Genomic DNA, 18,234 nt, shown 5'->3' on the forward strand with positions numbered 1-18,234 from the left:
AGTTACTCATATTGTGTTTTCCCTGTCACTACATCTAGGACAGATCTTTTAGCCTGATCTCTAGAAATATGAGAGCAAAGAAGTTACTCTTTAGAAAATTGTTTGAAATGTCAAGAACTATTTATTATCAGTCGACATTTATTAAAAAGATTTCATGGAACCTGGTAATATATTAGGCACTAGGGCTGCAGAGATGACTAGAAACCAGTCTCTGCTCCTAGGCAGGCTGGGAAACTTGTACAAAGAACATTTCAGGGGAATGCCAGGATGCCCAGGAGCGCAGCAGGCACTGAGTCAGTCCAAGCTGTTTGCAGCTAGACTTGAAATAACTGCAAGCACCCTCTTTAACTCACTTTTCCTCCCCCTATGGGCTTCTGTGTCACTACTTCTTAATTGTTTGTCTGTCTCCGCAATCATCCTGGCTCTAGCCTCTCCCCTGCAAAGTCTTACTTTCATTGTGTTTGGGGTTTATTGTTTGTTTTTTTTTTTTTGCATTCTTGTAATCACAATGTCACTCTGCCAGTCATTTAAATACATCATTACATTTAATCCGATGAGTTCTGTGACCTAAGTACCGCTTGCCCCATTTTATAAAAACGCAACCCACTTTCAAAGAGGTTAAGTTTTTTGCTAAGGTTCACACAGCTAGTAAATTGCAGAGAATCATGAAATCTGAGCTATCTAACATCAAAATCCATATTCCTAATTACTAAATGGTACACATTTTTCCTCCAAATGAAAATCTGATTAATCTTCCTAAAGCATACTGTGGATTTTGTGAATGGCTTCTTTGTGATTGAATTTTTAACCTTTATGTATACATTTGTGAATTGTTAATCAGATGTCCAAGGCCCAATACACATTGGTTGTGGCCTACCATTTCAGTCTCTTTTCCCTTCACAAACAGTGTGTTCCAGCTGCACACAGGATTCACTGTTTCCCCTTGCTTACCCTGTGACTCTCCCCCTCCCCCGAATGAACAAGTTACCTCCCTATAAGCAGGAGGTGAAGCAATGTCATTCAGCTATTACAAGGAAAGAAATGGAAGATGGTCCCCTAGGTGAACCCAATACTTTAACAGAAACTGATGGTCCTTGAATTCCAAAGATAACAGGGAGAACAGTTGTAATTTTGGGCCTCACGTGGTTTATTCATTCATTCAATATATATTTCCTGAGTGCTCGGGGACCAGGAATTGGACTAGGTGCAAGGAAACGATTGTGATGGCAAACCTTCAATTTGGTAAGGGAAGACAGATAAATAAGCATAGAGGTAGATTGGTTTCTCAAAATTGAACAGATACGGGGGGTGGACACACAGTTAGGTTTTGTTGAATGAAGGAATTCATGAATGAGTGGATAAATCTAATACACTCAGTTTTCCCTTTTAAGTGCTTCATTTGCTTCACAAATAAAACCTTCCCAAATAAATAAACATTATAATTCTGTTCAATTAAACATGTAAATATGGCAAATGATAACTTCTCAAAATGCCAATAATATTTAGTTCTTATAAAATTCTTATTCTTTTAACTTAAAATTCTAAGTTTAAATCAATACTCAATCAAAAACTTCAAATTAGAATAAGATTCATTTCATTATATCCTTTAATATGCTATATTTTCTTAAAATAAGACAAATATTTTAAATGACATTTATAGATTGTTCCTGAACACATAATAGTAATATAGATAGAATTCAATCTTCATTTATATATTTACATTGAATCTTTTGGGGATTATAAGACACTTAATCATGTAAAAAAAAATCTGTTTCCCGTATCTGGGGATTATAGTTGCATATTAATTGGAGGGGTGTTGCACTTGGTCCCAGTATTCCCTTCTTCCCACCCCCACCTCTTTTCCTGTTGGCTCTAGAGACACTTGACTGGGGAGGTAGCAGCCATTATCTCATGTAGATAGAGTCTGTATGGGAGATGATGAAACCGGCGCTTAGAGACTAGCAGAGGGCAGAGATGGACCCCTGGTATTGTTTAAGTCTATCGCTGAGCTTGAGTTAAGACCCACCCTCAACCCTCCTAATTGCATGAACCCACACATTTCTTATTTAGCCTAAGCTAAGTTGCAGTTGGATTTTCATCACTCTTTTTTTTAAAGATTTATTTATTTGGGGGGGGGGAGGGGCAGAGGGAGAGAGGAGAGAATCCCAAGCAGACTCCATACTGAGCACGGAGCCCAACTCAGGGCTCAATATCACAACCCTGAGATCGTGACCTGAACCAAAATCAAGAGTTGGATGCTTAACTGACTGAGCCACCCAGGTGCCCTGGATTTTCATCACTCTTAACCAAAAGAATCTTGATATATTTCCTATGATTGCTAGCCATTGTCCTCCCTTATTGTCTCAAACTTTCACAAAATATCTGTTACCCCAAATAGCCTTGAAAGTGCTTGAGGAATGAAGGAAGATGGGGAAGGCCTCACTTCCACCAAAGTGGTAGGGAGTAAGGCATCTGTATCAGGTGAAATGAGAAGCTGAAGGAGAGCTCTGCAAAATTAGAGATACAGAGCAAGTAATAAGAACATAAATGCCCTGGGGTCCTCTTACCAGACTTTCCATGGTTTGTGAAATGGGAAGTCAATTTTGTAGGACTATGAAAGTGTGTTTTTCAGAAGGCTTAGATCTCTAGGTGACATTTCCTTGCTTTCTACCAAGACAGTAAAGTGTTATTATGATATGGAAGGGCTAAATAGTTAATTGTAGTAAAGGCAAAAAAAAAAAAAAAAAAAGGCAGGGGATTGAGTTTTACACAGGCCTGAGGGCAATTTTAGACTCAGGGGAGGGAAGATGGCTTCCAGAAAGGATAGTGTCAAAACAGTTGTTGTTTTGCTTGACTTTGGTTCATTTATCCTGGCTATAGTGCCTCAGTATTCCTTTTGGGAACAATTCTTCATCCTCTTCTAGTCCATACAGACAGCTTCATCACCCCTGTCTCTGCAGTGCCTTATAATTCAGTCCATTTCGATGAGAGTTAAGCATGGCTGTAGCCATAGCTCTAGACTGAGTCAGGAATCTTATTCCATCTAGTCTCATAAGCCTCAAATCCTTTATTAGAAGTTTTAGGAAAGGAAAGCTGTCTTCTGCTGAACCTGTTAAGTCTATAACTGCTTAGATCTGCCAGAGGGGTGAGGGTGGGGTGGGGTGGTTAATGTCTATCTGAAAATGAAGACAACATCTAGGAAAGCATGGATGGATCCCAAAAATGGAGAGAAAAATTTCTGGCATCTTTTTCTGAGACTCTCATCTAGCCGTGCATGAATTCAGAGATTCCTCTTGACTTTTCAGATGTAGGAGCCATAGAAAGTGCCACACACACAACTTTTTTTTTTTTTTTTTTTTAACTTCAGTCACTTTGAGTTGGATTTTCTTTTGGGTGTTAAGTCTTCCAAAGAAGTTGGTTATATTACATGTGGTTTCCCCACTAGAGGGTGTAACTCACTCACTGTGCTGGGAGCAAGCCTTTTTCTTTCTTTCTTTCTTTCTTTCTTTCTTTCTTTCTTTCTTTCTTTCTTTCTTTCTTTCTTTCTTTCTTTCTATGTGTGGCAAGGTAATGCTGGCAAGCTGGCATTTACTGTCAGAGACACCTGTTGGGAATGGTGCAGCGTCCCAGCCACAGAACTTACCTCCCTCACAGGGCGCTTGGCTTAGAAGGACTGGGAAAGCAGTCAGATGACCAAGTCATGGCTACAGGCATAGGAAATGGGATAGGATTAAGGTACCAGGTGAAGACTTCATCTCGAGAACCATGAAGCTTCCTTAGCCTTAAAATGGAAAATGGGTTTTGTCTTCCATGACAAATCTGATGGGCAAGGCATGCCTAGATTGTTATGTTGAGACAAGATTTTGAGGCCACACAGAGCTCAGTGGAGTGTACGATCGTCGATTACTGATACCTAGTGTGGGCACGGGGAGAGGCAGGGTTGGAAATGATACTTTCCATCTATGGGTGAGATGTTTCTCAATAGGAGTACTATTGGCATTTTGGATGGGTCATTTCTTCACCATGTGGAACTCTCCAGTACATTACAGAGCCTTAGTCCACTGAATGCTAGTAGTACCACTCCAGTCTTTGTGACAAGCAAAAGTCACAGACACACATTTTAATGGCTCTTATGAGAACAGTACTAATCAACTTAAAAATCATTAGGTTTGACCAAGAGTGACCTGGATTTACCTGAGAAATAGACTAGAGCTTCTTAAATTCTTTAAGACTAAGGGGGAATAAATGAGTTTGTTTTGTTTTGTTTTAGATCCTGAGATCAGACTGAGCTTGCCATCAGTAGGGGGATAGTGATTGAGATGGGGATGAAAATGAAGAGTCTCCAGAGGAGATCAGGCACGTTCAGGCTGGTATGGCTGTAGTGTGGAGGTCCCTCAAAAAGTTAAAAATAGAGCTACCCTATGACCCAGCAATTGCACTACTGGGTATTTACCCCAAAGATACAGACGTAGTGAAGAGAAGGGCCATATGCACCCCAGTGTTCATAGCAGCATTGTCCACGGTAGCTAAGCTGTGGAAGGAGCCAAGATGCCCTTCAACAGACGATTGGATTAAGAAGATGTGGTCCATATATTCGATGGAATATTACTCAGCCATCAGAAAGAACGATTACCCAACATTTGCAGCAACATGGACGGGACTGGAGGAGATTATGCTAACTGAAATAAGTCAAGCAGAGAAAGACAATCATCATATGGTTTCACTTATTTATGGAACATAAGGAATAGCAGGGAGATCGGTAGGAGAAGGAAGGGAAGAATGAAGGGGGGGTAAATAGAAGGGGGAATGAACCACAAGAGACTATGGACTCCGGGAAACAAACTGAGGGTTTCAGAGGGGAGGAGGGTGGGAGATTGGGATAGGCCAGTGATGAGTATTAAGGAGGGCACATATTGGATGGAGCGCTGGGTGTTATATGCAAACAATGAATCCTGGAACACTACATCAAAAACTAATGATGTACTGTATGGTGACTAACATAACATAATAAAAAATTAAAAAAAAAAAAAAAAGAAAGAAAATGAGGAGTTTCCAGACAAGGGAAGAAGATGCTTATGGAGACAGGGAGTCAAGTAGAACCTGACAGGAGGTGATTCACAAGTCATTCCAGGTTGAGGAAAGTGTAGGGAGAGCCTGAGCTGTGGGGAAAGGAGTATTTGGTTAGAGGTCAGTGTCACTTGGGGTATCATCATCCCCCTTTAGGGTTCCATTGTGTTTAGATGTCTCTTTGGTCAGTGTTGTCTTTAGATGACTGTTCTCAGAGAGCCGCCCTCTACTTTGTACCTCTCAATCCACTGTATAATATTGTCACCTTGAATTATTTTTGGAACAAGGTATTATATGAGTCAATGAATGAAAAAATAAATGAATAAAATATTCCCTATCCCTTAAGAGTTCAGATATCACCTATTTTCATATTATTCATGCCCCTCTCCATGCCTTGAAAGGGAAGTGAGAAAAGAGGGTTTTGAGCGACAGGCATGATATTGTTGCCACTTTCAAGTTTTACATTTGTCAATGCCCTCCAGCCAAAGAACACCAGGAACATTTGAGTTGAACAAGTTGGGTTTATGATTTGTTGTGGAGAGGGAGACACACACGGGAAGCCATAAGGCAGCTCAGTAAAAGGATATTAGAAAAGATTTATTGTAGGATTTGGGATTGTCAAATTAATTTGGGGAAAATTTAAGGAAGACAGGCTTTGCTCTAGATTGCATGCCCTCAAGAGTGGAGTAATTCTACACTTTGATATCTTAGAAAGTCTTATTTAGAAAGAGGGAAGAATAGCCAAAGGCTAAAGTTGTAATTGGTAGAGAATCGGCAGTCACTTACATTAGTCTAGTTAGGAGATGTTTAGTATTTTGTAGTTTGTATAATGTTCACGTTTTGCCTTTGTACAGGTGTGATTATGGAATGGTACTGTCTTTGTCTTGATTCATCGTGGCTTTGCTGGGTGTTAATGTTCTATGAAATTGTTTATGTTAAACAGAACATTAAGCCCAACTGTGAGTAGGAGGCTAACCTGGAGCAATGCTAAGGTTGGCTCCTAGAAGTCATGGGGTCCTTTTCTTCCCCACATATTTTTAAATAATCATTCATTTTCTTGCTCCCTTGCTGGATTGTAAACTCGGACGTAGACCTGTTTTGAATACCATTGAGGTCCCAGAATTTAACCAAATCTGTCAGTCTGATGAGTACTTTAAAGAATATTGACTGATATTGAATGAATTGTCCAATTAGCCTATCAGACTATGAGTTGCTCAAAGTCAGGGTTCACTTCTATTCAATTCTTTTTTTCTAGAAACACAATTCTGGCGCATCTCATTAAAAATATCTTGAGTTAAAGAGGACTTTCCGTTGGGATAAGATTTATTGATATTTTAAAAATAAAGTAATATAATGAATTCCACTTTTTGAAGGAAAGATGATGCTTAATTCAAATGGGTTCACTCCTGACAAAGGAAAATCACGTCATATCCCAGACTTTTTCGGTCTTTCTGCATTTTCCATTGTACTGAATTTGAAGAGTGAGTTTCAAAGCTCTAAGAGAAATGGATATAAATATTTAGAGACCCATCTGTATGCAACATAACCTTCCTTCGTTCTAACCTAGCTGTACTCCAGTAAGGATTTTAAGGGAAAGGAGGCCTTGATTTGTAAATGCCTGACTTACAAATAACCCATAGCTACAAAGATAAGCTCTCCCCTCACTCTTCCTTCACCCTTGAGAATCCTCTACTTTGTAATCATGGTGAAAAGTTATTAGAGCTTTTAGCAAATGTGTCAACCTGTATGTTAAGAAGTACAGGGCTTCAGAGGGGAGAGGGGTGGGGGAACGGGATAGGCTGGTGATGGGTAGTAAGGAGGGCACGTATTGCATGGTGCACTGGGTGTTATACGCAGCTAATGAATCATTGAACTTTACATCAAAAAAAAAAAAAGTTTAAAAAAAAAAAGAGAAGTACAGGGAGGGACAAACAATGATTCGCTGAGGTATCCTAGGGAAATTTTTTCACTTTCCTGAACCAGGATTACCTTATTTGTAAAATGTCCACAATTATGGGTACCTACTGAGAAATCTCTTTAAGGCTCACTGTGAGAGTACTCTATGAACTGCAAGGAGGAAGGATTTTTATTGTTGGGGGCAAAGGACATTGGGGTCAAGAGCAATATAAAGACAGCAATATAGAAAACGTAATTGAAGATATTTGCCCTTTTTGGCCAAATAACAGCAGCAAGCCAATGACTACATTTTGTTCTAAATTATATTATAGTCAATAGGCTTTTTTTTTTTTTTTTTTTTTTTTTTTTTTTAAAGATTTTATTCATTTATTCGACAGAGATAGAGACAGCCAGCGAGAGAGGGAACACAAGCAGGGGGAGTGGGAAAGGAAGAAGCAGGCTCACAGCGGAGGAGCCTGACGTGGGGCTCGATCCTACAATGCCGGGATCACGCCCTGAGCCGAAGGCAGACGCCCAACTGCTGTGCCACCCAGGCGCCCCAATAGGCTTTTGCTATTGCATTTTTCATGCAAAAGTGATCCATTTTTTATTTGTTTTTTTTATGGATTTATTTATTTTAGAGAGGGGGAGGGGCGGAGGGAGAGGAAGAAGAAGACAATCTCCAGCAAACTGCCTTTGAGCTCAGAGCCCCACATAGGGCTACATCTCACAATTCTGAATTCATGACCTGAGCTGAAATCAAGAGTCAGATGCTTAACCAACTGAGCCACCCAACGCCCCCCCAAAAAGTGATCCATTTTTTTTAAATTAACACTAGCCACAGAGGAGCTACTGGGCAATGATAAAAATGTTCATCTTCTGCAAATACTTCCTATTTGACATTGGGCAACAATTAACTTTGGAGCCTGTTCTTTTATATGTAAAAAAGGAAATAATTGTATTCCTGCCTACGGGGCAGTATTAGGGTGGGTCTCCCAGGCGCCTTGTTTGGGAAAGTGCTTTCTAAGCTGTGGCAGGCTTTATGATCATGTATTATTTATGATAATAGTATTTTTTCCCCTTTTTCTGCACCTAGCACAGTGTTGTGAACTTACGAGGTGCTTATTAAATATTCATGAGACAAATTGATAAATATGAGAAATTATTCTGAAAAATCCTAAAACTCCAGCCAAATAGAAGATTCTAATCATGAGATAAGATAATGCAAAGTTTAGGGGCGCCTGGGTGGCTCAGTCGTTGAGCGTCTGCCTTCGGCTCAGGGCGTGATCCTGGAGTTCTGGGATCGAGCCCCACGTCGGGCTCTTCTGCTGGGAGCCTGCTTCTTTCTCCCCCACTCCCCCTGCTTGTGTTCTCTCTCTCACTGGCTGTCTCTCTCTCTGTGTCAAATGAATAAATAAAATCTTTAAAAAAAAAAAAAAGATAATGCAAAGTTTAACTTGTAGGCTCTGGATATCAGATTTCTGGACTCATCTTTTGGTTTCTTCCCTTGTGAGCTATGACATCTTGGATACGTCCCTAAGTTACTCTAAGCCTCAGTTTCATCATCTATAAAATGGGAGTGAATACCAGTACCTCCTTCACAGGATCATTTTGAATACTGGATGAGGTAATTACTATGTAGTAGCATGCACAGTTCCTGGCTGATAATAAGCACAAAATTTACATCCATTTATTTATGAGCTTTCGAAAATCCTCATCCTGTATTCTCTTTAATATATTTTATATTTCAGTGTGTATGTAATGAATATATTTTTCAAAAGTCTGATCATAACCGTATGTATCATTTTATAGCCTCATATTTTCCCTTTTTTTAACTTATTGTATCATGCTAATTTTTAGAAAACTAAATAGGTAATGTCTAGTAAAATTTCTTTTTGTTATATATGGCTTAAAAAGGATGAGCCTTTAAGCAAAATGTTCAGCCAGAGGTCTTTGGTGTGCCCAAGCAGATCAACCTTCCGACTGCCTCAGGATGCAGAAATGAAGTACTGGCAGCACCTGAGCTAGAGCCAGAAGGATGGAGGGAGACACACATGCAGATAGTGTAAAGTTGTGTTTGGTCCCCTCATCTTATGTGTCCTGGCCCCACATTTGGAATGCCTCGAAAATCTGAGAAGAAACAAACTGCAGGTTAAAGGAGATAAATGTGACAGCTGGGGACTCAGATAATTCTTATGTGTGAATGTCTGAAATGGCCAGCCATGAGAAGCAGAATGGATTTCTCAACTAGACTGGGACAAAAAGAAGATTGGCAGTAGGACATAGGTGTACTATACGTTGGGGAGATGGACATGGACAAGGATATTTAAGTGGCAGTGCCACAATAGGAAAAGGAGCAGATTTTGTCTAAGAAAATTGTATTTCCCTCCAGTGCTACTAATATCTTTGAACTCATCTAAGAACTATTTGGAAAATGAAAACCTTAGAAAATAGTAAATTTCTTTCTAGCAAAGTCAAAGGGCATTGGAGCATTGATATTTGTAGGATTATCATAAACAGTGACACAATTGCTTTCCATGACCGTTTCCCAAGAAGTATTGACTACAGTTATACTACAGATTATTGAATCCCATCATCTATTATTGGAATATTTCATTTTTTCCTAGTATGTTACTCTTAAAACTATTATGCGGAACAGATCTGTACATTATTCTTTGACAACACCTTTAAAACTTTCTAAGGATAGGACCCAGAATAGCCAAAACAATTTGCAAAAGAACGAAGTTGAAGAATCCACCCTTCCTAATTTCAAACCTTACAGCAAACTTCAGTAATCAAGACATATGATTACTGGCATAAGGATGGATATACAGACCAGTGGAATAGAAGTTAGACTGCAGAAATAAACCTTTGTATTTATGGTCAATTGATTTTCAACAAGGGCGTTAAGACAATTCAGGGAGGAAAGAATAGTCTTCAATGAACAGCGCTGGGACAATTGGAAATCCATATACAAAACAATGAAGTTGGATGTCCTGCCTCATACCATATACAAAAACTAACTCAAAATGGATCAAAGACATAAGTATAAGAACTAATAATTGTAAACCTCTTAGAAGAAAACAAAGGAGTAAACCTCTGTGACCTTTGGGTAAGCACTGGTTTCTTAGATATGAGAATGAAAGCATCAGCAACTATAGATAAATTAAACATCACCAAAATTAAAATCTTTTGTGCTTCATAGGATATCATTAATAAAGTTAAAAGACAACCCACAGAATGGGAGAAAATATTGCAAATAAATATCTGATATGGAACTTGTATCCAAAATATATAATGAACTCTTACAACTCCACAATAAAAAGGCAAGTAATGTTATTAAAAGGTGACCAAAGGATTTGAATAGACATTTATTCAAAGAAGATATACAAATGGCTAATTAGTCCATGAGAAGATACTAAACATCATTTGTCATTAGAGAAATGCAAATATAATAACAAGAGACCACTTATACCCATTAGGGTGGTTATCATAAAAAAGATGAACAGTACCAACCAATGAGTGTTGAGGAGGATGTGGAGAAATTGGAACCTTCATACAATTGCTTGTGGGATTGTAAAATGTTGCAGCTGCTTTGATAAACAGTTTGGCAGTCCCTCAAAATGTTAAACACAGAGTTATTATATAACTCAGAAATTCCACTCCTAGGTATATACCCAAGAGAAATGAAAAGGTTCACCCAAATTGTACATGAATGTTCATAGCAACATTATTTGTAATAGCCAAAAAGTGCAAAAAACCCAATGCCCATTAACGGACAAATGGATAAAAGCAATGTGGTATAGCCATTCAATGGACTATTACTCCACTGTAAAAAGGCATGAAGAACTGATACACTCTACAACATGGATGTACTTTGATAATCTTATGCTCAAAGAAAGAAGTCAGAAACAAAAAGCCACATATTGTATGATTCCATTCATACTAATTGTTCAGAATAAGCAAATCCATAAAGACAGAAGGTAGACTAGTGGATGCCAGGTTTTGGGGGGGGTGGTAGCAGGGATACAGATTTTTGATGAAATTTATTCTGAAATTAGATAGTGGTGTTGGTCACACAACTCTAAATACACTAATGACCATTGGATTGTATACTCTAAAAGAGTGAATTGATTATTCACTCTGCTTTTAAATTAAAACCCTAAGGATAAATTCTTAACAATGAGAAGTTACTTTTCATTTCCCTGAAACCTTGGGATCCTAGAGAAGAGGGTAAACAGTAAGTTTGAAGAAAGGAAGGAAGCAGAGAGCTAATAATAAATTTGGGAGAAGGGGTGTTCTGTACAATTTCTCTTTCCTGTAAGGAATCTCAGTGTGCCATGAGATTATCATGACCACCACATTGGAAGCCTATGAGATGAGGTTTTGAGATTGTCTGGAAGGTACCGTTGCACTGGTTGAGGATGACTGTGGTATAGGTCATTATGTCTCAGTGAAAGAAAGAATTGGTAAATATGGAAGGAGCACTAGGGGCTAGATAGGAAGGCCTGTTGATGGTAAGATGACCAGTTATTTGGGTTTGTCTGAGACTATCCTGTTTTAGCACTCAAAGTCTCACGCTGCAGGAAAACTCTCAGCCTCAGGCAAACCGGGATGGTAGGTTGTCTAGTTGGAAGCAACACGACAAGGCACTGATGGGCTATTATTTACTGAGGGCCTACCATGACACAGGCATTATGCTAAGGTCCCTTTATGCCTTGTCTTTTTCAGTTCTCATGGTCAGCTTCTCAGGTAATTACTGAGGTTAAGTTATCTGTTCTAGATCATATGGTTTAAATAGAAGAGCTGAAATTTCAATTCTAGTCTATAGAGTCAGAGTCTTTAGTCTTAACCAACTACTCAAACTGAGAGATTGAGCAACAAGCGCTAATATTAAAAAACAAGTTACCTATAAAGAGTGCTTTTAGGTTTAAAAATGTTTTTTATGCCCGTGGTCACATTCCTCCCCCCTAAGAACCCATTTGTTCATTTGTTCATTCATTGAGTGCTTCCTTGGCACCAGACACTGTATTAAGTGCTGAGAATAAATCACGAACCAGCCCTCTGACTTTGTGGAACTTATGTTTGGTGATAGGCCAAACATAAAGAAACAGAAAAATAAAATATCTGGAAGTTATGCTAAGACTTATGAAGGGAACAGAAGCACATGAAAACTATCAGAGCTAAATCTATTTTAGGTAGGATGGCCAGGGGAGGCATCTATAAGGGAGACGGATTCAGACTGAAGCCCGAATAATGAGGAAGAACTAGTCCCGTGAAAAGACGGGGGAAACATTCTTGTAGGAGAGGACGGTTTGCCCAAAGGTCCCGAAGCAGCAAAGAGCTTTGTATGTTTGAAAATACCAGGAAAGAAGAGTCACTGTTGTCATAGCGTATTTAGCAGGTAAAGCAGGAAATCTTATGTCAGACTCGTAGATGAGAACTTGAGGTAGAGAGGGGTTATGCGCGTTCCCAGTATCACTTAACCACAGGGGCAGGACTCAACCTTCTGACTGAGTGCTGAGACTTGTTGCTTTAGTCTTATGTTAAAAAGGGTGATTTTTCTTACGGCTATGATTTTTAAACATTTTAGGAACAGAAATCTTTATCACATATAATCTCATATTGAAGCCTAATGTCTGAAACATATAGAGGGTGGGCTCCCCCGCTGGGGCTGGAGGTGGGGCTCAGAATCCTGGTGGTTTAGTCCCTGGTTCCCCCCCAGTTTCCTTACGTTCAGCCAGCCGAACTGAGACCCCAGTGACATTTTTAGCTTACAGAATCACATCTTGCAGACTTCATGCACATTTTCCAGAATGTGTAGAAGGGTTTTGGTTTTTGGTTTTTGGTTTTAATTTTAATTCCAGTGTAGTTAGCATACAGTGTTATATTAGTTTCAGGTGTACAATATAGTGATTCAACACTTCCATGATTCTCAAAAGAAGTTTCTGTTTTGCGTTTGGTGTTTTCACTTACATGTTAGCGAAGCAGTACATGCAGGTATTAGAATATGTAACATTATTAGAAGCGCACAACGGGCTGACTCTTATGGAGCATATACGTTTCTTTTGTACAGACGTCTTTTGATAATAACCGCATGGAACGTCCTAAAACAAAACTCACAGGTCAAACTCTCTATCCTGTAATGATCTTAATGGCTTCTAATATTAGTGCTTGGGAGTCTTATTTTGTGCAGACAGGAGATAATGATAAAATATGTCTTCCTTCACACTTTAAACGTGAAATTTTCCTTATCTTAAATTCAGCAGCCAGAGCCTTTGGATTTCCACTTTGAAAGGCAGCTGAGGCTTTACAGCCCTGAACTTTGGCTGTGTAATGTATGTCACTTGTTAGAAGGGAAAGAGAACATTCTGGGAAGTGACAAAAATGCCTGCAACCACTGTCCAAGGGCTTCTGAAATCATTTTAGTTCATCAACCCCCTTTAACTGTGGTGCCCGGATCAGAATACCCTGAGTGGTCACACTCTGGTATTGGCTATAGTCCAGTCCTCTGAGGATTAAGAGGCTGGAATAGTGAGAAAAGATTTCCTCAGTATCTCCTTATTTTACTTTTCTTCCTCCATAGTCCAAGAGTTGGAGTAAGCTGGATTTAGAGGACTTGAGTGACAGAGTAAATTGTCTATAGGTAGAAGGGGGGGCTTAGAAAGTTCCTGAGCACCATGTAATGAGCAGATAAGTAGTGAGCTGCCACAGATTTCTATTTTATTGGCTCAGATCACAGTATATCCACATATCTATAGATCAGGGTACTGCCCTATCCACAAAACTTTAATGGCTCCTATTATTGACAACAGTGTTTGCCAATTTCAGTTACTTGATTCATAATTCCTTCCAAATTCATGTGCCATTTTTCTTTAAAAATATTTTTTTGTTGAATTGGCTTCTATTTTTAAACTTGACTACTCACCCTGGAAGTGTCCTGAACATGATTATCCATATCTTGGATTTGAAATTGTAATCCTCTTTTTTCCTAACATGCATTAAAGAAAAACTGTGACTATTGCAATAAAAAATATTCACTGTTAAATTAGCTAAAATCATCACTAATATTATTAGAAGGTACTCAAATAACTTTTTGGGAAATACTGTTTATGTCTCTCATCTCTTCTTTTAATGAGTAAGGCTACAATGTTTGTTTGGGGGGGCTTTACCAAAAAATTGATTCTTCAGTGGATTCTTACAAGATGAAAATGCTTTCTAAAATTGGATATGAGTATAAAAAGAAGGATAATTTGATTAGAGAGAATTATGTACACAAAGACAAAACTGAAATAGCATCGAGCCCAAGATAGCTTAAGTTACCTAGAACTAAGGTGAGAAAGGGGAATTGTATTATAAGGTATTGTAAGGCATGCAAAAAGGTTTATCCTGCAGCGGTACTAGAAGTCACTGTTCTAAAGAGAGAGGTCTCAGTCAGATTTGCATTTTAGAAGGCCCACACTTAGAATGCGGAGTTAGTACAGGAATTGACGAACTTTTCCTATGAAGAGCTAGGTAGCAATATTTTATAATTTTTAAGCCATGTGGTCTCTATTGCAACTACTCAGCTCTGTTGTTGTAGCCTAAAAACAGCCAGAGACAATACATCAAGTAATGAGCATGGCTGTGTTCCAGTAAAACTCTACTTCCAAAAAACAGGTGGCCATAGTTTGCCAACCCCTGTATCAGACTCAGTGCAAGAAGACCATTGGGTGGCCATTGCAATAATACAGGCAAGAAGTGAGGAGAACTTAATATGCAGGCAAGAGCAATGAATTTAGAAGGAGGAAAAAAATAAAAATCAGAAATAAGGAGCTTTAATCACTAGCAGTATATAAGGAGATAGAGGAATAGTAGAGACAGGGATGAATCCTGGTTTACCCCAGCATCTATTCTGACAGAGATGGGTAGATTGAACTATATGCATTGCCATTATATATATCAGAAATGCTCAAATATTAGCAATTTCATGTGGTTTAATGTGGTTCAACCTAATAGAAATACTATTGTATTGATTGTAAAAATCATTCTCATGTAGGAAGTAGAAAACTTACCCTCAATGAATGGTGACCAAAAATATCTGAAACAAAAATGTTTAGGAAAGAGGATCAACTAAAAAATGTAGCATTGAGATGCAACCAGTTAATTAACCCCTTCAGGAATCCCATATAAATTAATAACCGTGAAAATCTTAGAAAAATATGTGTCTCCTTCACACAGGATTTGCTTGGCCATGCCTGATTGCCAAAACACTTCCCCAAACACACTTAGTGTCCCACTTGAGAATTTAACCATAACCCATTCCTCGATTTAATGCTGACTTTTGACAGGAGAGATTTAAAACCAAGCTTCATCCTCTGCGACTCAGCAGATCATCCACTGCCGGGCTGCTCAGACATTGTATGGACCCCTTTTAGACAAAGTCTAGTTCTTGATAGTCAGCCTGGCTACCTGCTGGCAGAAATCTTAGATACTGGCCTTCTTTTTTGACTATCGCCTGTCTTAAATATCATCTTTCCAAACTCTATCTGCTTATAAGGAAGCCTCTTCCACTGTTTGGGATCTCTGTGTCAACAACTGCTTACCTAAACTATTAACAGTCCTATGACCTTCATATGTTATATTCTACTTAACAGCCTTGACTTCTTTCAGCTACTGTAGCTGAATGCCCTGCCTGCCTCCCTTCCACTTCACCACTCCACTCGCAGAGTTAGTTTCACATCATGGGTTTCCCTTCCCATTTTGCTGGAAATAAGTAGAAAAGCTGAGCCCTCTCTTGAGATATGATAACATCAGGTTGTCCTGTAATCGTAAGCCACGTTAGAAACTGATATTGTTTTGTGTAGAAGGTATTTGAATACACACACACATGTGCGTGTACGCACACACACACACGCACACAATACCAGTGTGTGGGAGTATGGTGGGAAAGTATTAGGAAGAGATGGGAGGAGAGATGATACTGATTATCAACTCAAAAGACCAAATTATTTGTCAAATAGTGATTATACCTCTCATCAATCCTCCTTTAAGGTATTGATTCTGAACCTGCCTATGGCAGAGTTCTTGGAATATAGAAAAGTGGATTCACCACTGATATTCATTCTGGTTGAGGTAGTAAACTCATCTCTGAGAAAAACTTCGCAAGTTGAAAAATCCATACGTCTAGAAAACAGTTACTGTTGGCTTGTTTCTTCTCTTAGAAGGTCAAATGTTTACTCCCTCCCCAAAGTTCTTTGACAGATCCTTACATGAGAAATAGCTGGTAGCCAAAATAGCCACAAAGGAAGTTTTCATCTTTTCCCAAAAGGAACAATGTGATTTATCCACCAGAGTTCCCTCTGTCAAGAGCTTCCTAGCAAGTCCTCAAAGGCTCAACTCTCTAACTGAGGGCTCTAGCCCATATGAGAACATGAGACCCCATTATGAAGTCACTTTGCAAATGATCTGTTTACCTGTGACACCAAGGGCAGAGTCACCAGGTCACCAAAGACCAAGAACACTCTGCAGGCCAAAATATTTCATCTGTAATAGGCTGTAGAGCTGTGGCATGATACCATGGTTTAATACTGATTTGTTTGATGATTGTTAAATTATGGTTGGGTTCCATAGAAGTACATTCTGTTTTTTAACTAGCAAGAAGAAACAAATGTGAAAAAGATGAACTTAGAGGGAGTAATTCTGGGGAACTTTTAAGATTTACATGTCTGTCTTCAACACCTGCTCCCTCCCACCCAAAGATTTTGATTCAGTAGGTCCAGTGTATGACTCAGATTTCACACACACACACACACACACACACACACACACACACACACACACACCCATGCACAAATACATAGTAGAATCTGATTCACCTCTTCACTTGAGAACCGATGGATTAGGATACCACAATTTTATATTTAAGGGGCTAATTTTCTGGGTCCTTTCTCCCTTTACTGCCTAACGGCAATTTTTCTGTCTTAGTAGAGCAATCTATTTACCCTTTTTTATTGCTATAGCCATTCCTACTTTCCTAGGCATAGTATCTACTATTATATTTAACATAAAGTATGTTAAAGAAATAGCCAGGATGTATACTTGGAAACTTAAGCCTATTCTGTGAGATTCCTATTATAATACTTGAAGTGCATAACAAGGCAGGGGCCCGGAGACCACAAAAAATCAATAATTCTATATTGAAGATTTTGTTATGACCCGGTGAAATGGGGCTTAGTTCATACTGTTACCAAACAAAGACATAAGGTTTAAATCTTAAGGGAGGATATGTTATCCTAAAAATATAATCAGTTCTCAGATTTCCCTGGAACACCAAGTTCTCCTAAGCATTAGGGGTTTGAGTAATAAAGATGGATTATGTTAGAACAGATCATTCTTTCTACAGTGTGACCAAGGTTCTTTGCTTGACGAAATTTCAGTCAGGCTCCTGAACTTTTTCCTAGGGCCATGTGGGCAATTCCTTGTAAAACTTTGTTTTTGTAAGAACCCTGCTAAGTCAGTTTAACTACAATTATATTATACAAATATAATTATTTGTACATTAATTGATTGAGAAATAAAATCATAAGATATATACTAGGCCTTTTTTTAAGATTTTAAAATTGTAAACTATTTAAAGTGTAACTGTGATGATTTGATGTACATTTACGTTGTGAAAGGGTTTTCCCCATCTAGTTAATTAACACATCCATCACATAGTTCCTTGGGTTTTTTGTTTTTGTTTTTGGTGAGAACATTTAAGTTCTACTCTTTTAACAAACTTTAATTATACAATACAATGTTTTCCACCATAGTCACCATGTTTTACATCAGAACCTCCGCACTTAGCATCTTATAGCTGAAATTTTCTTAGTATTATTGGCTGAATTTAAACCTGGGAAAACAGACTCCAGAGCTCACCAACTTAACCACTGTATTATGTAGCTTTTTGGCTCAACATAAAGAGTTCACTGAGGACAAAAATAATCTTAGTCATCATTGCCCCCAACCCAGCACCTGGCACACGATGCACGAGTAAGTGCTGATTAAGAGATTGTGAGCAAACAATCTTCTAAACATTCATCCTGTCAAAGAATGGAAAAGGCTGCCTTATGGAGACCTGACTTTCTTATCTTCAGGGCTATCCAAACAGAAGCAAGAGTCGAATGACAATCTTTCAGGCATACAGAATAAGATTCCTCCTGAACTGAAAGTTGAAAAGTTAAGACCTTTCATCTTTTCCAAGATCTGAGATTCTGGGACTCTATCATTTCCCAATAGTCATAAAAATGC

At 38.7% G+C, this 18,234-nt stretch overlaps 2 protein-coding genes across 7 annotated transcripts in view; one reads left to right on the forward strand and one right to left on the reverse strand.

The window, feature by feature from the left end:
* Nucleotides 1–18,234, forward strand: part of LOC123803671 (sperm-associated acrosin inhibitor-like) — a 125,726-nt gene that overhangs the window by 4,144 nt on the left and 103,348 nt on the right. The gene's annotated exons all lie outside the window — the stretch shown is intronic.
* On the reverse strand, nucleotides 6,488–13,921 carry LOC148108858 (ovomucoid-like). The gene is made up of 3 exons (XM_087867764.1): nucleotides 13,892–13,921; nucleotides 12,940–13,070; nucleotides 6,488–6,563 (listed from the first exon to the last, which is right to left on the reverse strand). The coding sequence occupies exons 1-3, from the start codon at nucleotides 13,919–13,921 to the stop codon at nucleotides 6,488–6,490; spliced, it is 237 nt and encodes a 78-aa protein (XP_087723890.1).

The sequence above is a fragment of the Ursus americanus genome, chromosome 15 (genome assembly GCF_024610735.1).
Source record: "Ursus americanus isolate L20-20 chromosome 15, mUrsAme1.1.p, whole genome shotgun sequence".
Taxonomy (NCBI): domain Eukaryota; kingdom Metazoa; phylum Chordata; class Mammalia; order Carnivora; family Ursidae; genus Ursus; species Ursus americanus.